Here is a 27549-nt window from a genome sequence, read left to right as displayed (position 1 = left end):
CAGGTCCAGCTCTGCCTGTCTCACTGTGTGGCCTAAGCACAGCTCCGAGCCTCCTTTTCCCCATCTGCAAAATGGGGAGAAACAACTGCTCCTTCTTGACCCACAACTTTGTAGAAGGAAGCCAGCTTGAAAAATGTGGGAGGGGTTTGCAGAGGAGTTCCAAATCTCTCAGAGACACTCCCTCCTCACCTCACCCAAAGCAGTGATGGTGGGTGTTTTGATTCTGTCTTTAAAAAAAAATTGGGGGTGCCATTGGTCAACATGATCATATAGGTTTCAGGTGTGGGTTTCTGTGTTACGAGATTTGTATATTGCACCGTGTGCTCGGAGAATGTTGATTCAGAGGTTCTGAGCAATTCAAATGTCTTCAGCGGCATTCAAGAGGAAGAGGAGGAAAGCAGGGGGAGAAGGAGGAGGTGGTGGTAGGGGGTCAATGCTAACCTCAGAATAGTTTTAGGGGAAGGGTTTTTTGAAAAGTCTGTTTCCTGTCGTGATGGAGATCGACTGGAATGCCAATCCTTATTCTGAGGCTCCTTGGCTGTGTGACTTTGGACAAGTCACTTGACCTCTCTGAGCCTCATTTTCCTCATGTATAAAGGGGATAACAATTGCCCCCAACCCCACGGGGCTGTGAGGATGAAATGAAATAATTCATGTAAAACTCTGCATAGAGAATCTTTGGACAACAGCAATTCTCTATAGAAGTCAGGTGCTGCTGTTATGATGCTGTTAATAACAGTGATGTAAACCCCCTGCCCGTTGGCAAGTCCAAGGTAACGTATCCTTTAAGCACAAAACCTTTCCTAAGAACTAACTGGTGGGCGGGGAAACGAGGCCGCCCTTCCCTTTCTATCTTGGGCTCCCACCTAGTGGCAAAGACTAGAACTACAGTCACTGGAAAGCGCTCGCTGTGTGCTAACCCTCACTGCCCATCCTTACGCCCCTGGCAGAGACCAAAGGCAAGTTGGCCAGGAGGGCAGGGAAATACTAGCCCCACATTCTGAGACCATGAGTAGCTTGTAGAGATCCAGATGGTGACATGTCCACCCTGATGATGAGAAAAATCATTCCACACGTCTTGTCCATTTCACTTCCTGAATATCCCTAGGGCTGGTCCTTTTTGTCCATCCCCATGCCATCTCCTGGTCCCTGCCACCACCCACGCCCCCTGGATGAGGCCAGCCTCCTCACTGGCCTTCCTGCTTCTACTGCCTCTACCCACAGCAGCTAGGAGGGATTTTTTAAAAATGCAAATCTGATCACACCGTTTCCCAGCTTAAATCTCTGTGTCCCTGTGGCCCCTGGACTAAGTCCAAGCCCCTTTTCCCAGCCCACAAGGCCTTTCAGGCTCTCATTCCTGCCACTCAGCCCTTATCACCTGCCCTCTGCCCTTCCAGGCCTTGTTCATGCTGTTCCCTTGCCTGGCACACTCCTCCTTCCCCTTTGCCGGGTGAACTCCTCTGCATTCCCGAAGCTTCCTCCAGGACGTCTTCCCTGATTCTGCAGTCCTCCCAATGTGGCCCTTACCAAGCCATGCTGCTTCTTGGTCTGCTCTCCCCACCCCAGACCACGAGCAGGGGTTGTGCCTGGGTGTCTTCATTGCAGTGTCTCCAGTGCCACCTAGTTGCTGACACATAGCAGGTGAGGAACCATGAGGAGTGAGGAAACTGGCTCAATGATACAGACAACTCTCTACAGCCATTTTCTTGGGCTCTGACCTGCCCCAATCCTGAGTGACGGGGGGCGGGGGGGGTCCCTGTAGTGCCCTGGGAACGATGTTGAGTCTGGCAGACGTTGGCCACTTTGCGTGCCCACCCCAGGGAGGCCCAGGGGGCTGGTTCTAGCATGCTGCCTCCCCGGTGGGCTCTGGTGGTGCTGCTGATGGCCTGTTGGGCTCCTTTTCCGTAACCCACCAGGGATGACCACGGAGCCCTGCCCCAGGCGGGGAGGGGCGGGGGCGGCGCGTGGCCGGCAGTCTCGGCCTCGTGTTCCCAGTGAGCAGCAGCAGGTGCCCCTCCCACCGGCTCCCCAGCAGGTGCAGCTCCCTCACTCTGAGCTTTTTCCCTTGGAGAGCTGACTTTCAGTGGCAGTTCCTGCAGACCGTGGTCCCGTCTCCTAGCCCAGGCCCAGGCCCAGGCCCAGGCCCAGGCCCAGCCGGGGGCCATGCTCACTGCTTCTCTTAGGATGGGTCCCCAGAAGCCGGCTCTAGGAAGAGGATTCTTGGGAAGAGGATTCTATTAAGGCCTGGTCCCTGGGGGACATGGGTAAGGGAGTGGGCAGCAGGATGGGGAAGGGGAAGCAACAAGCAAAGGGGAGCTTTCAGGCAACGTGCCAGCTTCTGTCTGAGCCCAGGGGGAACTGTGCTGTGCATGTAAGTCGATTTCATGAGGCGTTCTTGCTCGTTTTGTAAAGAATTCAAACATACAGAGGTGGTTTATGGCGATAAAGGAAACTTCCTGCCATCTCCATTCCAGAGTAGGTATCTGGTCAGAAGTTTTCTATTTATTTATTTCTATTTTTTGACGTTTGGTGATGTGGCTATTTTATCATATTTAATGCCCACGGACTCCTGAGAAACTGATATAATCTCCCATTTACCAAAGGGGGAGCTGGCTCAGGGAGGAGACATGACCTGTTCACGCCAGCAGGAGGCAGAGCCAGCGCTCGGAGCCGGCCCAGCTGTGGTGGGTGACTGCAGATGACAACAAGTGAGTCAGCTGAGAGGAAAGGAGGGGCTCGGTCAGGGGTCAGCTTTACTCAGTGAGTCCTGGGGGCCGGGAAGGAAGGTGTTGGGGTTCAGCGGGAGCCCCTTGTCAGCACCTGGTGTCCAGTGTGGGCAGGGAGCCTGGCCGCTTGGGACCACCTGGGAGGAATGGAGCACATTTGTTTGCTTATAAAACTGCCACGCACGACATTGGATATTGACGTGGTGTCTGTGTGAGTGGTTGGCTGGGGCTGCCAGCAACCTCTCCACCCCTTCGAATCCCGGAGGGCGGGAGGAGGGGTCTATGGAGCTGCCCCGGCTCCTTCCTCAGCCAAGCCTGCTCAAGCCGCCCATCAGGCTTTTAACCTTGATCTTGACCCCACTGCGCCCGCAGCCCGTGTCCTGCCCACCATGGCCCTGTCAAAGCCTCCCACACCTGTCCTTCTCCACCCCAGGTTCCCTCAGCACATGTCTGTCCCCAGGACTAGGGAGCTGTGAGCCCAAACCAAGGGGCATGGGACTCAGCTCTGTCCCCAGGGCTGTGGGGCTGTGAGCCCACCCCAACGGGATCGGGACTTCAGCTTCTGTGGGGCCACTGCTCAGGCATTTTCGCTTCGGGGTGGGCATCTACCCCAGCCTTGCAGTCTTCCTGCCACACCAGCCAGAGGCCCGAGTGCCAGTGCTTTCTGCTCCCAGGACTTGGTCTAGGGCCCCTGGCCCCTCTCCGAGACCCGGGGTGGGATAGCACCGTATCTTGTGGGTCTCATCACTTCAGTGGGCACCAGTGGCTGGGATGGACAGCTCTGGGCCAAGGACTGTGTGAAGCTGAGATGACCATGGACACTAGCAGCCCTCCAATAATGACGGAGGGGAGGGGCGCATGAGGACCCCAGCTCCCGATGCTCGCGGAGAGATCTCTGGGGTGTGCCCATGGGGTTAGCTCCACTCGCTCACATATAGTCTTTATGGGCTCCTTCTCTTCTGTTTTCTAGAATCACGTTCTAAATAAATCTAAGGGCTGCGCCCAGCCCACGGCTCTGTTCTTGGGGGTCTTACACCCTGTGCTGGGATCCACGGCATTTCTCATGCCTAAATGGAAACCCCTCTGCCATCGACCTCCTTCCTGGCTGCAGACCAGGCCCCGGAAGCTGTCACTGACCTGTCTGAACGTGGAGCCCAAATAACTCCCATCTAGACCATTTCCATCTCAGGGAGAAACGCTGCACACCGAGTGGCCAGAAAGGTCATTCAACATGAGCAAAACACAATTTAATTCTGCCTGGTGCGGGCAGTCCGCCCTCTCTCAGGGCAACGGTCAGAGTTCCCGAGGGAAAGCACCTGTTCTTTGCTCCGACAGCAGCTCAGGAAGGACCCTCCGGGGCTGGCCACCTCCAGGCGGGACAGCTGCCTCAGCCCATCGCCCATCGCCCATCGCCCATTGCCCACCGGAGCTTTTGTTCGCCGGGAGGGCAAGCTGCAGAGATTGCGGGGACCCTCAGCACCTTCATGCTGCTCGGCCGGCCTCCTCCGCTGTCTGCTGCTGCTGTCCTTCAGCTCCATCCAGTCCCGCTGGCGGCCGCCAGGAGGAGCCGCAGCCCTAAAACACCTTCCGGGGCACACAGCCCTCCAGCTCCAGCAGCTCCGGCCAGCCCTCGTATTTGTTCGTGTTGGGGGTGTTCTTTAAGTACTAGAGAGGCGAGAAGAGGGAGAAACAGCGATAATGGGGGAGGCTGCGCAGAACTCACATCTGTTTTTGCCTGGTGCTTTAAAACCTAAGTGCTTTCACTTACTTCATTCTCACCACTGCCCCCTGGTGGACAGCACTGGGTATTACTAGTCCATTTCACAGACGGGCAAACTGAGCCCCAGAGGGGATGCAACTTGCCCAAGATTTCAGAGATGGGATCAGAGCCTAATCACTGACTGTCATGGGGTGGTGATGGGGACACCAAGAGTGGGGGTGGGGCTGCAGAGTTTAGGCCCTCTTCCAAATTCTCTATCCGCCTCTCTGGAACATCCAAAATAATAACAACAATAATAACAAAAAAAGCTTCCTAGCAATTATTAAATGCTTGCTCTATGCCAGGCACGAAGTGTCTTATGTAGTTAATCCTCACAGTAGCCCTAAGAAGTGCATACTATTAACATCGCGTGACACAGATGGGGACACTGAGGCACATGGGGCCAAAGTAACTGCTTATGGCCACCCTGCTGGTATGTGGTGGAACCGCTGTGTAATATTAATTCATATAATTGATACATACCCAAGGGGATACAATCAGATAAGACTGTGTTTAAATGCCCAGGCTTAGTTTTTGGAAGAAAAACTGTAAATGGCAAAATCTACAGTTGGAATAATCGTGGCTAACCCTTAGGAAGAAAGAAGATGCTGCTCCTCTAAAACCCGGCTCCTGGTGTGGGATCAAATGACACGATGGCTTTCATCCATCAGGGTCTTCGGTTCATTGATGGGTGATGGGTCTCAGCCAGCTGATCATAAATTTCAGGGAAAGGATGGCGCTGACACTTCCTCTTTGCTGTCTCAGCCCAGTCTGGATGGGTCTAGATTAGAAGCTGTGCTTTAAGGAAGAACAGCGCCTGCCCTGCATCTTCCTAGAAAGTCTCCCCTCTCTCCCCCCGTACCTCCCACAGGGATGTTCTGGGGACCCTGGCCCCTGCCTCCAGTGTTCTCCACGCAGAGGGTATAACAGAGGCTCATCTCCTTTTCACCTCCAGTTAGTTTGTCTTATTTCTTATTTTTAAAAAGTAACTTCTAATTAGGATACATTCTCTTAGAAGCAGATGCCTATGAACCAGGCCCACGTTTTCCAGACAAGGCAAAAACCTGCAGCCCCATGGTGGCCCCCTCCCTGGCCTCAGCACGTGGCCTCTGACTCTGCCTGGCTGTGCCTCCGCAGGCCCTGCCCCTCCAGGCTGCTGGCCTGTGTCTCCTCCCTGCCTTCTGAAGGTCCCGCCCACAGTGCTCTCCAGGCTCAGCCAGGGCAGCCGTTCTGAAAGCAGCCAGGACAGGACATCTTTGTGGAGGCAGCAGACCTGGATGAGAAATCGATCTGGCTCACTGAGGCTGAGCAACCGGCTAAAGCCTCTCCAAGGCTCTGGATCCTCCTCCATGAGATGAGACAGTAATTGTACCCACCTCATGGTGGCTCCTAAATAGGACCCTGGGGGAACTTGTTCCGGTGCCTGCACAGAGCAAGTGCTTGCTGAATGCTAGGCGTTCTTATTATCAATCTGCTCTTGTCACTCTCCCTCTTAAGCTTCCCATGGCTCCCCGCCGCCCCCAGGACAGAGTCCCCTCAGTGGCCCTACATGTCTGACTCATTGACCTTAGCTCCCCGTCTTGGAGCTGGGCAGAGCTGAGCGTTCTCATCACTGCCGGGGAAGGCCTGGCCAGTTCCCTCAGGTTTCAGAGTTGTTCTGGGCAGGGGATACACAGATGGAGACCGCGTTGGACAAGGGGAGAAGATGAAGCATTTCCCTGGGGGCCCCCCACCCTCTCTTTATCCCCCCTTCACCTCAAACTCTCTGGGGGCCTCCCTGACCCTCTCTCCTTGAGCCACCCCAGGAAGTGACCATGGATCCTTTATGGGGGACCCCTCCTGAATCCTCCCACATATTCAGGTGGGCTCCCCCAAGTCCCCTAATTGGTGTAAGGTCACCTTGTCCATAGGGAACTCAGAAGGAGCCTCAGGCTCCCCTGGTCCCAACCCCCTTTACAGGTGGGGAGACTGAGGCCTGGGAGGAGGGGCTTGGCTAAGGTGGGACCAGAAGCCAGGCATCCTGACCCCTGTGCTGGGCTCCCCTTCCCCCACATGCAGGCTTCATCTCTACATCTATTTCTCTTTCTTCCATGCCTCACTTGCCTGGTACCCTTCTTTTCTCCTCCCCCTCCTTATTGGTACTCAGCCATGTGCCTATGCTTTTATATAATACTAGAGGCCCGGTACACGAAATTTGTATACAGGGGCGGGGGTGTCCCTCAGCCCAGCCTGCACCCTCTCCAATCTGGGACATCCCTCTCACAATCCAGGACTGCTGGCTCCCAACTGCTCGCCTGCCTGCCTTCCTGATTGCCCCTAACCGCTTCTGCCTGCCAGCCTGATCACCCCCTAACCACTCCCCTGCCAGCCTGATTGATGCCTAACTGCTCCCCTGCCAGCCTGATTGCCCCTAACTGCCCTCCTCTGCAGGCCTGGTCACCCCTAACTGCCCTCCCCTGCAGGTCTGGTCACCCCCAACTTCCCTCCTCTGCCTGCCTGGTCACCCCTAACTGCCCTCCCCTGCAGGCTTGATCACCCCCAACTGCCCTCCCTTGCAGGCCTGGTCCCTCCCAACTGCCCTCCCCTGCTGGCCTGATTGCCCACAACTGCCCTCCCCTCCTGGCCATCTTGTGGTGGCCATCTTGTGGTGGCCATCTTGTGTCCACATGGGGGCAGCCATCTTTGACCACATGGGGCAGCCATCTTATGTGTTGTAATGACAGTCAATTTGCATATTACTCTTTTATTAGATAGGATCCTGGCTAAGTGGTCAATACCATGAACTTCTGGGGTGAACCAATCAGGCCACCCTGACCTCTGGGGTGGATGACAGCCAAATGGCCCTCCCCATACTACCCTGTGTGTCCTTCCCAAGCCACCCCCGTCCTGTCCATCCATCCAGGCCCTGCCCCTCACTCACTGGGACGGGAGTCACCAGGAACCCACCTGCTCAAAGGGGCTTTTGTTACTCATGTCTCTGGCCCCCAAGAAGACCCAGCTGTCCCGGAAACCCAGTTGCCTCGCGTAGGAGCTGCCCAAGTTGGAGAAGAGCTTCCGGAGTTCATCATTCATCCTGCAGAGGACAGAGAGGACTGTCAGCTCGGCCTGGAGAAGGGGGCGGGGGAGGACACAGGCTGTGACTCGCTAGGAGGAGCAGGGGGGCGGGACCTGGTGGGACTCCTCTCCGAAGGCAGAGGGGGTGGTGGTGGGGGGTGCAAGCTGGGAGGTGTTAGAACGGTTCACTTCTGTTTACAAATGCAATCGGTGTTCCTTTGGAAAAATATGGAACATCACAAAGTAACAAAAATTACTTACAGCCTCACCCTCTTGACACCATCATCGTAAAATTTTAATGCATTTCCTTCATGTCCTTTCCCCCATGTATTGGGGGATTATACCAACTTTTTTGTAACCAGCTTTTCCCCCTACTTAATACTAAGGGATGAACTCCTGAAACAGGACAAAATAGTGTTGAATGCAAACTGCAATAAAAAATGAAATAAAAAATACTAACGGATGAGTGTTCTTCCGTGTCCTTAACTGTTTTCTACTTCACCATTTTTGATGCAGTATATCCTCTTAGGTGTATATAGAAACATGTCATATGTCACCACATACGCTGATTTCTGTAACTATGTCCAGTTTGTCACGGTTGTAACCAAGACTACAATGAACTTCCTAGAACCTCTCTATGCGCTTGTCTGCAATTTCCTTAGGAGAAGTTGCCAGAAGACGGGGCTGGTGGGGAGTGAGAAAGGGCAGGGAGGGTTTGGCTCCCTTCCCCCCAGCAGGTGGGGGTTCCCACTTACTTGGTCCCTGGGTCATCATAGGAGGCCACTAGCACCAGCACACCCTCTGGAATTGCTTTAAGGAATTTCACCAGGAGCGAAGGATCTGGGGGAGCAAGGAGAGCAAGGTGCTGGTCACTTAGGGAAAGACTGCTGGCCATTCTCATTCCCACCTACTGCCCTGGTGACCCAGGAGTGGCCGGGCAGCTCAGGGCCCAGCGGGAGGCGGCCTCCCGGGGTGGTGCTCCCACACTGAGGGGTGAGGGCGCCCTCGCTCAGGTGGTCTGGGCCCCGGTTATGGAATTTGCAAGTTCCCCAGGGGATTCGGATGTGCAACTGGTGGAAGGGCCCTGGGGACTTCCACTGGGGGATGGAGGTCAGTCTACTCTCAGGAGCTCGGGGCTCTTTGCACACCCCCGACACCCCCTTCTACAGTGGCCAAGAGCCTAGCTGGTATTGCTGACTTAATTTTTAAAAATAAGTATAGTTAACATATCCTATCTAATAAAAGAGTAATATGCAAATTGACTGTACCTCCGCTACACACACGCCACACCCCCAGCCAATCAGGAGCGAGTATGCAAATTAATCCAACCAAGATGGCTGCGACCATGGAGCAAGCAGGAGGCTTGAGTTGCCCCTGGCGATGGAGGAAGCCAAGCTTCTACAGCCCTGGCCTGCCTTGGCCTCTGCACAAGGCTACAAAGTTTCAATTATAGAAGATAAATAAATCCCAACAAAAATGGCTGTGGCCACAGAGCGAGCAGGAGGCTTGGCTCTGCTCAAGGCTACAAAGTTTCAATTATAGAAGATAAATAAATCCCAGATACCAGGGCCTCTGCTTGGGTCACCGGGGGGCGTGGCTGGCCTGCAAACTACCACAGGCCCCTCACCCAAGCCACCCCATGCCCCAAGGGAACCCCCACCCTGATCCGGGACACCCTTCAGGGCAAACCAGCTGGCCCCCACCTGTGCACCAGGCCTCTATTCTATCTAATAAAAGAGTAATATGCAAATTGACCATCACTCCAACACACAAGATGGCTGCCCCCATGTGGTCAAAGATGGCTGCCACAAGATGGCCAGAATGGGAGGGCAGTTGGGAGAGACCAGGCCTGCAAGGGAAGGTAGTTGGGAGCAATCAAGCCTGCAGGGGAGGGCAGTTAGGGGTGACCAGGCCAGCAGAGGAGGGGAGTTGGGGGCGACTGGGCCTGCAGGGAAGGGCAGTTGGGGGGGACCAGGCCTGCAGGGGAGGGCAGTTAGGGGTGACCAGGCCTGCAGGGGAAGGCAGTTAGGGGTGACCAGGCCTGCAGCGGAGGGCAGTTAGGGGCAATCAGGCTGGCAGGGGAGTGGTTAGGGGTGATCAGGCTGGCAGGCAGGAGCGGTTAGGGGCAATCATGAAGGCAGGCAGGTGAGCAGTTGGGAGCCAGCAGTCCTGGATTGTGAGAGGTATGTCTGATTCCTGTTTAGGCCTGATCCTACTGGGATAGGGCCTAACTGGGCAGTCAGACATCCCTTGAGGGGTCTCAGATTGGAGAGGGTGCAGGCTGGGCTGAAGGACACCCCGCCCCATGCACGAATTTCATGCACCGGGCCTCTAGTAATATTATATTAGTTTCACATGTACAACACAGTGATTTGACACTTATATACCTTATGAAGTGATACCATGGTAAGTCTACTAATCATCTGTCACCATACAAAGTTACTACAATATTATTGACTATATTCCCTGAGCTGCGCATTGCACCCCTGTGACTTACTTATTTTATAATTAGAAGTTATAAACTTATTCTCTGGCACCATCTTCAGCCATCCTATCCCTCCCTCTGCTGAAAACCATCAGCTTTTCTCTGTGTCTGTGAGTCTGTTTCTGTTTTTTGTTTGTTTGTTTTTAGATTCCATATATAAGTGAAATCATACAGATTCTTCTCTGTCTGACTTATTTCATTTAGCGTAATATCCTGTAGGTCCATCCATGTTGTCACAAATGGTAAGATTTCATTCTTTTTTATGACTGAGTAATATTTCACTGAGTAATATTTCACATCTTCTTTATCTGTTTATCTATTGATGGACATCTGGGTTGCTTCTATGTATTGGCTATTGTAAATAATGCTGCAATGAACCTAAGGGTGCATTTGTCTTTTTGAGTTAGTGATTTGGATTTCTTCAGAGGGCACACCCACTGGACTGCAGGCAACTGGGGTCACAGAGAGAGGGAACTTAGGCTCCTACAACTCTCCAGTTTACATCAAGGAGCAGATCCCGTCCCATTTGCATCTTTATCACCTCCCTGCACTGTGAAGTAGCTGCATCTGACCCAGAGCAGGCCTAGGCACGGGCTGGGCTGGGGGATGAGGGGGGCATCAGCTCCCTGCTTCCTTCAAGAACTCTGATTTGTTCCTGTTGTGCTTGCTTTTATGACCAAAAAAGCAATAATGTCTTTCTACTGAGGACAATGATATAATTTCCTTTTAAGACATATTTATTTAGATTAAAAAGCGGCACAATTTAAAGGAAATTCTAATAATGCAGATGGCTCTCTGGATATGGAGCAACTTGCCCAGGGGCCTGGCTTTGCTCAGGGCAAGGCGGACTGTGACTTCCTAAGGGGTGGCCTGTGCACAGAGAAGCTCAGGAAGCATGTCTGCGCAGAGAGAAGACGCTGCAGAAAGACAGCTGGGCACCTCACAGCTGTCCTTTCTGGGCCCAGGAGGCCTCACCCACTAAGGACCCCTGTGGCCTTAAAATAAACACCCTCGCCCTAACCGGTTTGGCTCAGTGGATAGAACGTCGGCCTGTGGACTGAAGGGTCCAGGTTTGATTCCGGTCAAGGGCATGTACCTTGGTTGCGGGCACATCCCCAGTAGGGGGTGTGCAGGAGGCAGCTGATCCATGTTTCTCTCTCATTGATGTTTCTAACTCTCTATCCCTCTCCCTTCCTCTCTGTAAAAATCAATAAAATATATTAAAAAAATAAAAATAAACACCCTCTATCTATAGTGAGAGAGCAGAACTATTATTTGCTGTGCTGTGTCGTTCTGCAGAGCAAACTGGCAGAAGCGGGGAGGTGGCTCTGGCCTGGAGCGAAGGCGGTACTGGCAGACAGGGGAAGGAAGGCCTATTCTTGCATGAATCTTTGTGCATCAGGCCTCTAGTAGAATAATAATGGAAGAAAATCACGTCCTGGAGGAAGCATGCAAGACTAAGAAGATGCCCAGTAACTTTCTGAGCTGATGTGAATGGTACAACATAATGGAGGAAGGTCTCCAGGATCGAACAGAATTCCACTGATCTGGGTCTGTCTAGCAGAGCGAACTGGGCCCTCTACCTCGTTCTCAGCACGTCAGTTGCACACATGCCTGGCCTCCAACTCCAGCCCCAGCATGTCTTTGCCAGAAGGTCTTCTTTGGCCTCCATATTCTTTTTTGTACCCTGGGGCAGGCCAGAGTGTGGAAGTGCGACGGAATGAGGGGTGGGAGATCCCCAACTCCCTTGCCCCTCCAGGATATCTCTGAGGCGTGTATTCGACTCTGGCTCCCGAGTTCCAGTTGCCTGCCGTGTTCAATCTCTTGATAACACACTGTACTGGCTGCTTTCCCTTCCCCATCTCACTTCTCCACTGACATTGTCTGAGATCACCATGTTTCAAAGGCCACAGGACGGCGTGAACCCCCACCACGCCTCCTTCTGGTTGTCTTCTGTGGAAACAAGAGCCAGGCCCCCCAGCACCCCGGTAGCTCTTTCGCCACAGGAAGGAGCTCAGCCCACCCGTGACCTCATTGCCAACAGAGGTGCCCACCTACCTCCGGAGTACATGTCGAAACTGGCCTGTCTCACCACCTTCCCTGTGGTTCCTGAGGGGTGAGAGAGCAGAACTATTATTTGCTGTGCTGTGTCGTTCTGCCTGTCATTTGGTGGAAAATGAGTACTTTTTAGTCTAAGGTCTAAAGATCCTATCTAATAAAGACGGAATATGCAAATTGACCATAACTCCACAACAAAGGTGGCAGCACCCACAGCCAATAAGGAGGGAATATGCAAATTGATGCAACAAGGCGAGAGGTGGAAGGCGGCTCCGGCCTGGAGCGAAGGCAGTGCTGGCAGCCAGAGGGAAAGGAAGGCCTATTCTTGCACGAATCTTGGTGCACTGGGCCTTTAGTAGAATAATAATGGAAGAAAATCAGGTCCTGTAGAAAGCATGCAGGACTAAGAAGATGCCCAGTAACTTTCTGAGCTGATGTGAATGGTACAACATAATGGAGAAGGTCTCCAGGATCGAACAGAATTCCACTGATCCGGGTCTGTGTTCTGCCTTTCCACTTCCTAATGCACCACTGAGCATTTTGACCTCTTTTTTTTTTTCATCTGAACAATGGGCTTTGGGAACTAAATAAGACGTATTTAAAGTAGATAGTCAGCATACAAGATACAATTTAGCTACAAACTAGTCATGAAAATAACCACAGTTGTCATCTTTATTCCCACCTACGTTGGAGCTCTGCAATTTGAGTCCTCTGACACTTGAAGGGAAAGGGATTTGCAGTGGGGTGAACCGAACTCTGTGTCCTGAGTTCAGTAATCTCAATAGCGTGTTGTGGCTATTGCAAAGGGTCCAAGACTAAGGAGAACCTTGTGTTCTGGAGGAAAAGTGCAGTCTCTCTCTGTGCCACTAGATGGAGATGTTGCAGAGGGAATGGCAGCTCTACGGTCTCACCGGGGGTCCTTCCCCCTACCACCCAATAGTAGGTCCAGGATTCCTGAAAAGAGTGGGCCTGGGCCCAGGTAGTGGAAGGTCTCCCACTGGGTGGAGGGTGGGGGTGGGGTAGGGAGCTCACATTGCAGCTCCTCTGGATTCTTCCAGCCACTGAGGTCCAAGCCCCTGGGGCACTTCATCTGGGCCTCTTGGAAGGGGAATGTGACCCTGTTAAACTGAGACCATGTGCATTTGCGGAATTTTTTTGGAATCAGAGGGAGGAGATATAGTCTGAACAGTTCCTCAAAGTAACTGCCCCCTAAAAGGTTGTAAAGCACCAATCTTTGACAGTCCTTGTGTCCTGGCTCACAGTACAGAGGAGGCCCTGACCTTGCGCAGATCTGGCATACAGTAGGTGCTGCGTACATGCTTGGAGACATTTCTAGTCTAGGGAGGTAGTTCAGTTGAGTGATGCAGACCTGGAGCCAGCCAGATCCGGGTTAAAATCTAGATGATGCTATTGGCTGTGTAACCTGGGGCAAGTTGCCTAACCTCTCTGAGCTTCCATTTGTCCACCTGGAAATGGGGACACTGAGCATCGTGCCATTCCAGCATGGTGATGAAATAGCTAGGCCGTAGTATATGCTCTCTAACTGCTAGCTTTTAGTATTGTTGATAGTTGTTTTCATCTTCGGACTTTGTGAGGTGAGGAAGGAGGCCCCAGTCTGAGCCCCTGTCCTCAGAGACTTTTTGAGAGGTCTTCTCGGGCAGGGGCCCAGTTGTGGGGAGAGAAAACCAGCAGGTTTCAGCCTGGTCAGCCTAAAGGGGCTCTGAGGCCAGTCCCAGCACGCCCTCCCTCCGGGAGGGGCCGCCATTGGAGTCAATCAGGATGCTCTCTCCTCAAAACTTTGGAGGAGACCCACCTCTTGGCCTTCTACTCTCCCAGCCCCCACCCTTCCTCAGCTTCCAGGAAGTTGTCAGGCTGCCTGTGGCCCCGCTCTGGCAAGGCTCCTGGGAAATGCACCTCCAGAAGTTCCAGTCTTACCCCATCGCTTCCTGAGTGCAGGAGTGTGGTCACATGCCACACACACTTGACCTTTCCCCTCCTGAGTGCCCACTGTGTCCTTTCCCACCTGCCTTCCCTTTGTCCGGGGAAGTGGCTCTTAGATCCAGGGAAATGGCCCATGTTCCCCATCTAGGAGCTGAAGGCAGAGAGGGGGTCTTGGCTGGGGCCAGGCCACCTGGTCCTTACTCGAATCCCGTAAACAAACCCCCTCCTGAAATGCGTCCCCATTTCAGGCTTGGCCTGCAATTGGCCTCCCGTTCATCGCCTGCTGGAGAGGCAGGGTCAGTGATACTGGGGCCTCCCCTGGGTCTCCCTGCCTCCAGCCCCCCTACTTCAAGTAGGAGAGAAGTTTCTGGAATGCAGGGCTGGGCCTTATGCTCTACTCAAAGCCTTCCCGAGGTTCCTCACTGCCCTCTGCTTCAAGCCACACTTTTTGGTGGGACGCACAGCCCCTCACCCTCTGGCCCTGTTGGCCTCTACAGCCTCGCCGTCCACCACTGCCTGTCTCCGGGGTGCAGCCAGAGAGACCTCAGCCTCTCCTCCCTCCTCGCCTCCCTGCACCCTGCACGGTGTGGCCCCTGCCTGGGAGGAGCCTCCCCACTTTCCTCCCGGCCATCCTACCCTCCTTCAGGCCTCAGCTGACCATCGCCTCCCCTTGCCGACGGCCCTGCCCCAGCTCTGTGCTTCCGGCTCCACAGACGCTCCCACACTGTGGCTGTGTGTGAACTTCATGCACACCCACAGGGGCTGTGAAGCCAGGGACGCCCCCCCAACCCCCGCCCGCCCCCAGCACTCTGGGCAGGGCCTGGCCCACCACAGCTGCTGTTGACGTGGCTGAATAAATGAATGAAGGTGTGCACCCAGTCATGATCTCATGGTGTCATCGTTGTCTCTTATGGTCTCATGGTGTTGGTTTAAACCCCAGGGAGAAGCATGTCTCCTGGGACAGGCACGCGCGCGCGCGCGCACACACACACACACACACACACACACACACACACACACATACACACACACACACGGCTGGGCCCGGCCAGGGCTGCGGCAGGACCGGGCCTGTCATACCTTCTGTTCCCACAGGCCTGCAGGCCTCCCTGCCTGACACCACGGATGACCCAGGGCATGTGGCAGGAATTGAATAAATGCACCCAGGCCCCCCCCCCCCCCACACATCTCCCCACAGTGAGGGCTGCCTGAGGGGTGGACCAGCAACTCACCATTCACCAGGGCCATGTTCAGGCCTCTGGCCACGTTGTCTTTCACAGGACTCATGATCCTGAAGAAGAAAAGGAAAACAAAATACGACAGTGGGTCCCCAGTGTGGAGTGAACACTGCTCCGCCACTCGGGACTCGGAGAACGCCCACGCGGTGCGAGGCAGAGCGTCAGGAAGTGGCCGGCAGGATTCAGGCCGTGTTTCCTCCTGGACCCGGGCGGAGGGCTGGGTTCTCCGAGGAGTCACTCGGGCTTGTCCGGACCAGAGCAGTCTGCTCGGAGTAAAGCGCCCAGGGTCCCCCCCTCCTGTCTTCTGTTGTCCTTGGGAACACTGGCCTCCATCTCAGGCCGGTGGTTCTAGGACCACCCTCCCTCCCAGGCTTAAGCAGCAGAGCACCCGGTGCCTCTGGCCACAGTGCTGGCCAGGCACAGCCATGCGCCCTGGGGACTCCTATGGGGCAATTCCGGTGGAAAGCTCTCGCCCCATGGGGTGCTGGCTTGGGCCCAGGTGCGGACCAGCTGTGGTCCCCCTTCTTTCCACACGCCGAGGCCTGTCTTCGGTGAGGAAAGCAGAGCTGAGGACCGTGCAAGAGGGAACCCTGATGACATGGTGTGAACCCCTGGATGCAGCTGGTCCTGGAGCCACGGCCTCTGGCCTTTTAGGTAAGTGAACCACTGAGGCCCTTGCTTTGCCTAAGCAAGTGGAGCAGGTTCAGATTCCTGGCGAAAACCCCTGCCTCGGGCTCCTTCTGTAGGGTGAGCTTGCCATCCCAGGGCCTTAACCACCCGGCTCTTTCTCTTGCACCTGGAAGTCCCGGCACCTCCTGGATCCAGATGTCGACACCTGGATCCTGAGCTTGAATCCTCCTCAGAGGCATCTCCCTTTGTGGGAAGCCCAGCCGCGTGGCTGTCAGACAGACCTGAGTTCCAGTCCTGCCTCCACCACCAGTTAGCCCAGTGACCCTGCCTGACCCTCGATTTCCTCATCGTTACAAAGGGGACAACTGCAGCCTCCCGCTGGGAGTGTTGCGGGGCTGGATGATGGTGCTGTGAGCACTGAGTAGGGTGCTGGCAGATCTTGAAGCTGTTAGGGTTATTGGGATTTGGGACTCAACCACTGGGAGTAAAAGGAAGTGTGTGGAAGGTGTGGGCTGGCCTCAGGGCCTGCACCCACAGCCTCTGATTTAGCGAATGAATGAATGCAATAAAGGAAAGGAAACACGGGAGCCCTCTGGAACTTACATGTGGTCTTCGAAGCATATGGAGGGGCCCACGACATTGGCGGCCCCGCTGAGGATTTTAAACGCAAAGAAGTTGTCTGGGCAGGGCTTGCTGAGGTCACACTTGATCTTCACGACCTCTGGGGAGGGAACAGACCAGTCTTGGTGGCAGCAGCTGTGTGTAGGACCACCCAGAATTCATTTCTGGGTTTCCCATCACAGCCCCAGCCCCAGCCCCACACACAGTGCCTCACTCAGCGCAGGCCCCTGGTCAGTGCGTGTGGAGCAATGAGTGTGGGTAATGCCAGAGGCACCGTGACGAAGAGATTCTCTTGAGAACCTTCCTCTGGGGCCACAGCAGCCTGTGGAGCTCCCTCTCCTCCAGAGAGGCCCCCGTGGACCTCCTGGGGCCCTAGCATGGTGGGCAGGAGCATCTCTGGCCAGTGGGTTCCCTTGGGCAAGTCTTCAAGCTCCTTGCATCTCAACTACCTGATCTGTGAAATGGGATAACTATGGTGGCTTCCCCACCGGGTTCTCATGGGGATTGGTGGGTGATGCCCACTGTGGGAGCGGGCAAGGTGGGCGGCACAGGTGTGCCTGCATTTGCCATCTTCCCAGCAGACGGCATCTGAATGTTCGCTCAGCACCATGATGCTGTGACTCTGTGTCTACTTCAGAAGGTGGCCCTGGAGGCTTCAGGGAGCTGGAATGGGGTGCAGGGTGAATGTTTGTGTTCATCCTTACAGTCTCTGCTCTGTAATCCCACAGGGCACTGGACCTCAGGCCTCTCAATCAGGTCAAGTCCCACCCCTGGCGCTGCTTTCCCGCTCGGTCAGCACCGCGTTGGGTGAGAGAGGAGGGACCAGGGACCTGGTGATGTTGCCTCTTGTAAGGAGGTGTTGAAAGCGTGGGCTTTGGACCAGATGGGGAGGTTGACTCCCACTCCACCATTTGCACTTCACCTCTCTGAGCCTCAGTTTCCTCATCTGTGAAATGGGGATAATTACAGCACCTATACAGGATTGTGGTGAGGATTGCATGAGATGTCTGTAAAGTTCTGAATACATTGTCTGGCACACATTAGCCCTCAATCATTGTTACCATTATCATCATCATAGCTGTCTCTCCCTCCACTTCCTCCCACGCAGGGGCCTGAGGTCCTCGCTGTTCAGACATCTGCGTGTCCAGCATTTGGGGTGTCAGCATTCCTGCCCTCCCAGTGCTCTCTCCACTCTACTCATGTCCTTGACTCTGCAGCCAACGTCTCCACGGGAGCCCCAGCCTTCCTGCCTCTGAGCCTTTGCATAGGCTGTTCCCGCCTCCACAAGGCACAGCTGAAGGTCACCTCCTCCCTGATGCCATCCATCCCATGGGCAAGGGGTGGCCCTCCTGGAGCCCAGAACACTTTGCCCCACTGCTCTCGGCACAATTGGCACTTCTACCCCAACAGATAATCAGTACCCTCTTCTGGGGCCCCTGTAGTGCCTGACATGGTGCTGGTATGGTACTTTGAAGCAGGAACCGTGAGCCAAGCTTGTGGTCATTGCCATGGTGACAATAAGCACAGCCTCCACCTTCAGAGCTCCCAGTGGGTGGGGTGGGGGGAGTCAAGGGGAGGCAGCAGTGCGGGGCCAGGCGCTGGGACAGGGGAGGTGGGGACAGGCACGTCCAGACTGCAGGGTTGGGGGTTGGGGAAGGGGACAGCTCAGCCGTTCCTATCAGCCTGAATGGCTGGGAAGGGGCCGTCCCTGCCACAGGGCTCAGGGGGTCGGAGGGCACATTGGGCTGTGGGAGGAGAGAGCCGGGCAGGTTCTGGAAAGGAGATTTTTCTGGGACCTGAAGGGCTGGGGCTAGAGGCCCTGAGCATCTCACTAAGGCCAAGGGGATGCTGGGAGATACTTACGGATCTTCTTGGAGGCTGGACCTGCTGGAGAGAAGAAGAGTCTGTTTAGTAAGAAAGTGCTCAGGGCCCTTCCTGCAGGATGGAGGCTGGGCTGGGGGCTGTGGAGTGGGAAGATGGGACTGAGAGTGGTGTTGGTCTGACTGAGCAGAGTCGCCTCCCATGGCAGGTGTTGAAATGAGCTAAAAGTCCCATCTCCTCTGGTTGTCCTTCCTCACTTGCCACTGATACCCCTTCACACACACAAACACACACATACACACACATACACAAGCACACACAAACATACACACACATATATGCATACACATACACACACATACAAGCATACACACACATGCACAAACATGCACACACAAGCATACACATGTGCACACATATAAGCATATACATACAATCACACACAGACACACAGGCACACAAATACATAAACACATAAAGTGTACACATACATGCACACAAAAGCATGTATACATACATGCACATAGACACATGCAGATGCACGAACACAAGCACATGTGTATACTCATGGACACATGAACACACACATAAGCATACACATACACACATACAAACATACACACAAGTATACACATATACATATGCACACATATAAGCATACACACACAAGCATACACAGACACACAAATACATAAACATACAAAGCATATACATACATGCACACAAAAGCATGTATACATACATGCACATAGACACATGCAGATGCACTAACACAAGCACATGTGTATACTCATGGGCACATGAACACACACATAAGCATACACATACACACATACAAACATACACACAAGTATACACATACACATATGCACACATATAAGCATACACACACAAGCACACAGAGACACACAGGCACACAAATACATAAACATACAAAGCATATACATACATGCACACAAAAGCATGTATACATACATGCACATAGACACATGCAGGTGCACTAACACAGGCACACGTGTACACATGGACACACACACACACGTGCACACATACATGACTCTCATGGTTGAAAAGCAGCCGGGCTCTGTTGTGAGACCCGCGGAGCTGGATCCCTGCTCCTGGCTGTGTGCCGGCTGTGGGTTCCCCTTGACTTCATGTGGAGGCCGCCACACCCGCCTCGCAGGCTGTGGAGAGGTCAGGCTGTGAGGGTCCCGCCCTGCGCCTGGTGCCCTGGCCTCAGTGACGGGCCGGAGCGGTGGCTGGTGTTGGCCAGCCAGGTCAGAGTGTCCCTTTCCTGACCCCCCGCCCCGACTGTCTGCTCCGGGCGCAGGGCCGTGGTCACTTTCTAACGTCTCATTCATACTGAATCCCGTTGTTTCAGGGGTTCCACGGTAGGTCTCCCCGGATACTGGCAGTGAGTCCTGGAGGACAGGACTCCCGCAGAAATCCTAGGGGTGGGAACTCTCCTTTTTGGGGGGCCCCCACAGAAACACTTTCCATTTGGTCATCAGGGGGCTGTTCACCCTGGAGTGTCCCTTCCCCCTGCCTCCAAGACTCCAGGAGTAGGCTGGGACCCAGGTGGGAGCAGTCCTGATATTACATTCCGCGGGACAGCCCTTCCCGGGGCGGGGGATATATGGCCCTGAGGGAGAGGGAAGTGTCTCAGCTCAGCGGGAAGGAGAGCATCTGGAGTGATGGTAGCCATCACACCTGCCTGAGAGAGACAGCTGCCAGGAAGGAGGTTAGGTAGCAACCAGCAGAGCAGGGACACGGGGACTCTGGAGGCTTTGTGAGGGCCACACCTGAAGCCCGCTATCCATGGACTCCCCAGTCACATGACACAGATATCCCGTTTCCTTTCAACCAGTTAGAGCTGGGTTCGTCACGCCCATCGGAAAGACCCTGCCCAGTTTGGCAGGTAGAACAGGAGTTAGTCTCCTGATTTCGGTGCCATGGACCTGTGGTGCTTTGGGAAAGCCTATGAATACATTTATTCCCAGTTCTCTTGAGACACTTAGTATCTCCGACTGTAACAGACTGTAAGTTACCAAATCATGAAACAAAACAGATTGGATTAGAAAGGAAACCAACTGTATATCAATATATCATAACATATTAGAAAATAAGTGTGTGCTCTAGTAATACATGTGCTTCTATATTAATGCATTATCTACAAGGTGGGATTTTCTCAGGACTTGGGATCTTGCACCCATCACCATTCATCCATCCCTCTACTTGATAATTTTGGTTGGAGGTATTGATTTGTTAAATCCCAGGTGGTTGAGTTCTGGGGTCTCCTTTCAAACACTGTCTCCTCTCCCACCTCAGGCTGGGGCTCTCTCCTCCAGAGGACACCCCTGGTCTCGACTCCTGTCTGAGCCTCCATCACCAACCTGGGCCCATCTCCTCCAAGGCCATCAGTGCAGCCCAGCCAATCTCTAGTCAATAAAAGCAGTGCCCTGGGCTGCGGACATGGCGGCCAGCATGCATCTGTATAAATCATCCTGACGGGTATAAACTGTGGTTGACAAGTGGACGAGGTGAGGGACATCTGAGACTCCACGGTGGGGAGCTTGTGTTAAGACAGGGTGCCTGGCTTCCAGCTGCTATGAAGCTATGGGCTGGCCTGGGTGCTATACATTATTACGTTTGACTATGCCATTGCAGGTGGCTCTCGGTCTTCCGGGAGGACAAATTCAGAGGTATCAGTCATCCCCTTTCTCTCCTTCCTTTGATAGGATTTGGATTTGGGAGGATTGGATTCCCATTCCTATTCTGACATCTACAAGGGGAATTTGGAAGCTTCTGTTTTCTCAGACCACACATAAAACCACAACATGAGGTCAAGCATGAGTGCACTCCACAGTCACAACATGGATCACCCTGGGGGCCTTTGTGCAGATTAAATGAGACTATGACTGTAAAGCTGCTAGCAACCATCACCACCCATCACCCACCCATTACCCATCACCATTCATCCATCCCTCCACCCATCCATTCACCCATCACCCATCACCATTCATCCATTTCTCTACCCATCACCCACCCATCACCCACCCATCACCCATCACCATTCATCCACCCCTCCACCCACCCATTCATCACCCATGTATCCATCCATTTTTCTTTCACTTAGTGAATGTTTACTGAGCATCTGCTCTGTACCAGGGGCTAGAGAGATGGGTGTGCACAAGCTAAAATCCTTGCCTTCAGGAAGCTTACACTCCAGAGGGTGGAGACAGACAACAACCAAGTGAAAAACAAATAAATGACATTGATGACAAATGCAGCTGTAGCTGGGTGGTCAGGAAAGGCATCTGAAGAGTAACATCTGAGCAAAGACCTGAAGGCTGAGAAGGAGCTGGCCACAAGGCGATCTGCGCGAAGAGGGTCGCAGGTGGAGGGAAGAGCCGGTGCAGGTGGAAGCCACTCGATGCACAGACAGTTTTCTTCCCCGTCCCCTCCCTGCTTTCCTTCTTTCTGCCTTCCTTCTTGGGTCTCATTTCCAAACTAGCCCTTGATGTAGTAGGCACATGCTTTGGCCAGGGCCTTGGGACACTTCTCTGTTCCCCATGGGCTCCGGGCTTTTGACAGGCTGGGGGTGTCCTCTCTCACCTCCCACCCCACAATGGCCGGGGTGCCAAAGGCAAGCCTACACTCTGTCATGTCTCCAGGGTCCCCAGGGATGGAGGGAGGAAGAGATCTTCAGCCCTTAGCCCTGGTCCACAGGCCTTGCCCCAGCAGTGAGCTGCACTCACCCAGCCAGCGGGGCAGACGGATGGTTTTCAGGCTGATGCTCATATAGCTGCGGATAAAGATCAATGAGGTGATCAGGACAAAGATGAAGGCCAGGAAACGAAACAGTCCTGCAGAGCAAGGAGACACGGACATGAGACCAGACAGCATCAGGCGGCATCGCAAAGCCACGTGTCGAGACTGCATGTGAGTCCTTGCCAGATCCTCACAGTGCGACCACGTCATGAGACCCCACGTTGCAACCATCACCACCCATCCACACTGTGGGCCAGCCCATGGGCCCCCGAGCTGAGAGCCGTGTGAACCACGTGATGATGAGAATGGTGAGATGGTGCTGCATGATGACAGGCCGCATCCCCCAAGTGGGGCCACAGGAGAGAAAGTTAGAAACACACCTTACTGGAGCCCTTCAGAGAGAGTAGCTCTAGGGGTGAGGTCTGGGAACCCACCACAGGCGGGCAGGAGGCGGGCTCTGCTGCAGACAGCCTGGAGGTGAGCCTGCACAGCCATCAGGAGGGCCCTGGCCAGTGCTGGCAGCCACCCACCGCTGTGTGGCCTCGGACGGAGCTTGGCCTCTCTGAGTTGGAGTCCCTCAGTCACAGAGTGAATATGATGACACCCTTGCCACTGAGCCCATGCTTGCTGAGAGCAATGTGATTGTTGTCACTGTTAGGCAGCCTCTAGGCTGGCTTGGGGAGTGGTGTTTGTCCCCCACATTTTTCATCAGCTCCCCCCGAGAGCCACCACAGATAACCACACACAGCTCTCGACAGGAACACCAGACAGAGGCGGCCTCCCCTGCCTCACAGACACATGCTGCCTAACCCATCCCATCACTGGGGACCAACCCACATATGGGATGGACCACCCTGAGCCCCTGGTCCTACTCTTTGCTCTTCCATGAGGGCGAGAAGTGGGCTCCAATCCACCTCCCGCTCAAGGACTCTGGTGGCTGCTGCTGCTTCCGGATCCAATCCAACCATCAGGCCAGAGCCCTGGCTCCTTGCCTGACCACCTCTCCGCCTCCTCGGCATCACGCTTCTCCTCAGCCCCGAATTCAGCTCTGTGGCCTCGCGCTGGTCCCAAGCTCCTTGGGGTGAGCGAGACTGCCCCCTGGATGCTGTGGGGTGGAGTGCAGGTGTGTGGGGGACCCTCATCCTCAAGGACACAGTGTGGCTATTTGTGGGATTTTCTCTTGGGGATCACATTACACAGCACTCATTTTGTGCCAGGCACCGTGCCAATAGCTTTTACATGCATTGTCTCAGTTCATCCTCACAACAACCCTGTGCTGGATCCTACTGGTTATTCCTATTTTACAGATGAGGAAACTGAGGCTCAGGGAGGTGGTCACTTGGTGAGTAAGTGATGGGGGTGGGACTTGAAGCCAGGCTATTAAATTGGCTTTGAAACTCAACTCCCCCACAGCTGTTTTGGGATGTCAGAGAACTGTGTTCATTTCCTAGTCAGTGCCTCAGTTTCTCTATCTGTCCAAATGAGGGCATAGACTAGAAGGCAAAGTTCTCTTCATGCCCACCCGATGGTATGAGGATTCTGGAAGAGATTTTCTAGAAGCAAATATTTTGTCCCTAATTTCCAATAAGGCCAGGGCTTTCCAAGCGGAGGATTCCCCATGATCCCGGCCGCATTGGGGTCCCTGCGCCAAAGGTTTCCTAGCCCTTCAGCCTGGAGGCAAAGTCGCCTCCTTCACTCCCCAGGCTCGCCCTGGATTGGTTTCTTCCTGGAATTCTGGCCTGACCAATTAACAAAGATACAGCCAGATGACCTCTGAGTCCAGAACAGCAGACACTGCTGACAGAAAAAGGATTCCAAACCAACCTCGGACCCAACCTCGAGCCCTAGAATCCTGGTTCCCGGTCCTACCTGATGGTCTCATCCTGTCCCGGGAGGAGCGGCTCGGGCTCAGCAGAAGCCTGTGAGAGAAGAAAATCGAATTCAAAACCTGAGCTTGGCTCTTCCACGAGGGTGAGAAGGAGTCTGAGAGTGAACAGGACTGAAGGTTAGGGACCGGCACCTCTAAGTGAGGCCACCATCCTTTCAGATTGGTGCCTCACCATCTGCCATGTGGACAGAGCAGCGGTTTTCTTTCTTCCCTCTCTGCCTCCACCTCTCCTTCACTGGGATTTGATAGTCAACATGGTTTTTTTGCGTGTAGAGATTAGAAAGTAGAGTAAGGTGCAGTCTGCCAGCCACCATCTCTTGGATTATTGATTTATTTCCCCATCCATCCACCCACTTGTCCATCCATCCATCCATCCATCCATCCATCCATCCATCCATCCATCCATTTAAGAGACATGAGCTAGCGAGCCCCATGGAAACCATCAGGGAGGGATCTTTGCTGATGTAGCAAATGAAGAGCGATCAGGGCCCGCGTATTGCAGGTGCGTTTGCACTGTATGTGCATCATCTGCTTTAATCCTCACAGCCTGCATTTTCGGGGAGTAGCTAAGACTCGCCAGGGCTAAGCTCAGGATTGCTCAGCTTGCAAGGGTCAGAGTCGGAATCTGGATGTGGGTGTCTGGCCACCCCATCCCCACAGGGTCCCCCCACCAGTGATTTTTGTCTGAGAGGAGAGTTGAAATAGAAGTTTCCTCCCCTTTTGAGTCCTGCGCAAGAGGAGGGTCATCCTTGGGCCCACCCCCTCAGGCTGACCCCCAGACGCTGGGCAGTTACCAGTGATTCGGCAGCTTTGACCCCCAGCAGGACTCTGGAGATGCTGGGCTGGAGACCACTGTCCCAGGTCTAGGCCTCACCACAGCCAGCCCAGGGCGACTGGCTCCCACCGCTCTTCCCGTCTCCCAACCCCCCCAGAATCTTCTTCACCCTAAGAATCTATCTCAACAGACATGGTGTCTGAAGCCCAACCGCCAAGGATCCAGATACGAGCCAAGCCAGGGACCTGGCACTGAGGCTGGTGGGCTGGATCTGTCGTTGATATTTAAACAACAGCGACGACAGCCAAAACCAGTTTGGCTCCGTGGATAGAGCGTCGGCCTGCAAACTGAAAGGTCCCAGGTTCGATTCCGGTCAAGGGCATGTACCTTGGTTGCGGGAACATCCCCAGTGGGGAGTGTGCAGGAGGCAGCTGGTCGATGTTTCTCTCTCATCGATGTTTCTGGCTCTCTATCCCTCTCCCTTCCTCTCTGTGAAATATCAATAAAATATATTAAAAAAAATAATAAACAACAGCGACGACAAAGGCAAATCCACGTCTCCTTTTGAGAATTATATAAAACCCACCGTCCTGGCTCGACCCCTCCAGGGCCTTCTAGATGAGAAAGCAGAGAGGTCGTCTGGCCCCACCCACAGAGATTTTGTACAAGTTAACTTTCTGAAATTCAAGTGACCAATATCCCCTCCTCCCCCCTGCCCCCCCCCCGCTGCCATATAAAAATGTATTATCTCTTGAATGTTCCTAGGGGTGACCTATATAGTCCAGGAGTTCAGGCACCTGGATGAGGCTCAAAGGACAGTCTGTGGGGTCCCCTGTGCATGGAGGAGTTAGGATAACTGGGGCAGACAGGAGGGAAGGACAGGGGCAAGGTCAGACAGAAGGGAGAGGGATAGACAGATGAATGGACAGACATGGATATTCCACAGGGAGCATGCACAGAGACAGACTAGAGAGACAAGGACAAGGACAAAGGGAGAGAGAGATGGAGAGACAGAGACAGAAAGAGAGAAAGAACAAGACAGAAGAGAGACCAGGACAAGGAGGAGAACAGAGATAAAGAAAAACTATCACCTGTGTACAGAGCCGGGGGGGTGGGAGAGGCGGGGGGAAGAGAGAGAGAGAGAGAGAGAGAGAGAGAGAGAGAGAGAGAGAGAGAGACATGGTGGGAGAGAGAGAGAAGCGATAGGGGCAGGGCATATACCTGGGCAGGGAGCTAGCCTCTTGCTGTCATGCCCGGGCCAAGCAGGGACTCTGGCTTCAGCGCAGGGGCAGGGGCAGGGGAGGGACAGGGACGGCCTGCTGTCCCTCCTGGATGAGCCCCCACTACCCTCTCAGCACTGCAGGGCTCACTGCTCTCCTGAGTCCCCAGTGGCTCGCCCTGCCAGCCGTGGCTGCTCTGGAGTTGAAGCCCAGGCCTGGCCTGCTGGGGGTGGGAGGGAGCACGGCACCAGGGACAGGATCGTAGGCTGGGTGGACAAGAATTCCCTGTCAGCCACCCAAACCCCAAACAGTTCCTTTCTTCCTCGTTCCTGCTGAGATGTCACAACCTATTATTCAGGTTAGGGTGTTCTGGGGCCAGGGGCCAGGGAGCGATGTCCTGCCCTCCCTGTGTGGTTGCTCGCTGGGCCCAGGGTGGTGTGTGATCACAGGTAGATGGGGTGGGAGGGTGGAAAGTAGGGGATGGGGTGGGGGGTGGGGAGTGGGAAGTTGAGAACTGCCCCACTTCGCCCTGACTGGAGAGCCCACTGTTGGCCTCGCTGTCCTTGAGCCTCTCTTTATCCTGCCCCTCCCCCTGGACCCCTTCTGATTTCTGGCTGCAGGTCTGGCCAAGTGTATAAGCCCCTTTTTTGTCCCATGGCAGGCAGGCCTTGTCTCTGCACAAGTCGAGCACAGAGGAAGTGCTTGGGTAGATTCTTGCATCGTCTTAGAAGGTTAGGCTGATTAAGCTACCAGCTAGAAAAGGAAGCTGAAGTTCAGAGAGGGCAAGTGATGTATCCAAGGTCACACAGCCAATTATGGATTTCATTCCCGAAGCATTCTCTGAGCACTGGTGGGATGGCAGGCTGTGCCGTAGGCACGGGGGATACTGGTGTGAGTGAGACACTCTCTGGAGCAGCCTGGGCCTCTGGATTGCTAGGCCCTCTGTCTGAACACTGTTCTTCAGCCTCATTGCCTGGGACACTCCTACTCACCCTACAGGTCTCAGTGTAGAAGTCGCTTCCTCTAGGTTAAACGCTTACCTGTGCTCCTGAATGGGGGGACATTCACCATGGTGCCCTGACCCTGTCCGAAGGCACTGGGTCAATCAAAGCATTGAGTTTTCTCGTGATTGGATCAGGAAGGAGCATGTGACCCAAGCAAGGCCAATCAGAGTTTTTCCTTGGATGGGTTTATGGGCACTGGGGAGGGAGACTGTTTTCTCCTGATAATGCTAAGCTAGACATCAGTAAGTCTGGGGCTGCTGGCGTCCCTTTCTGGGCCTTTACACACACCACCTCCTGCTGCAGACCAGTTGCGCCAGCAGATGCGAATGCAAGGGCTGAGCAGTGGGGCGCTCCGTGTGGTTTTGGTCCTGAGAGAATCAGGCAGTAACAGGCCTGCAACGTAGGGGAAGGAGGTGGGCTTTGTGAGCCGACAGACCTGAGTTCCACTTACTAGTGGTGTGTCCTGGGGCCTTGGCTTCCTCTTTTGTACAATGAGGGTGATGCTATTCGCCTGGTGGGAAAGGGGCGTGGGGCAGGGAGGCCACCTGTCTGGATGGG

General features: G+C 54.2%; 1 protein-coding gene across 2 annotated transcripts in view; it reads right to left on the bottom strand.

The window, feature by feature from the left end:
• Window positions 1-3938: 3938 nt before the first annotated feature.
• FAM3D (FAM3 metabolism regulating signaling molecule D) overlaps window positions 3939-27549 on the bottom strand; it is a 28765-nt gene continuing 5154 nt past the window's right edge. Inside the window, exons 2-10 of one of the 2 annotated variants that reach the window (XM_080675560.1) lie at window positions 23974-24023; window positions 22092-22199; window positions 18376-18396; window positions 16495-16612; window positions 15256-15314; window positions 12083-12133; window positions 8295-8379; window positions 7432-7558; window positions 3939-4391 (exon numbers count right to left, since the gene is read on the bottom strand). In XM_080675560.1, the coding sequence (XP_080531686.1) occupies window positions 4302-4391; window positions 7432-7558; window positions 8295-8379; window positions 12083-12133; window positions 15256-15314; window positions 16495-16612; window positions 18376-18396; window positions 22092-22199; window positions 23974-23986 (672 nt within the window). In that variant the 5' untranslated portion in view covers window positions 23987-24023 and the 3' untranslated portion in view covers window positions 3939-4301. Of the gene's footprint in view, window positions 4392-7431; window positions 7559-8294; window positions 8380-12082; window positions 12134-15255; window positions 15315-16494; window positions 16613-18375; window positions 18400-22091; window positions 22200-23973; window positions 24024-27549 lie in introns of both variants that reach the window. The other variant, XM_080675559.1, reaches the window with a different exon arrangement.

This window comes from Plecotus auritus, assembly GCF_963455305.1.
Source record: "Plecotus auritus genome assembly, chromosome: 6".
Lineage (NCBI taxonomy): Eukaryota > Metazoa > Chordata > Mammalia > Chiroptera > Vespertilionidae > Plecotus > Plecotus auritus.
This window is presented reverse-complemented; position numbering and strand designations above follow the sequence as displayed.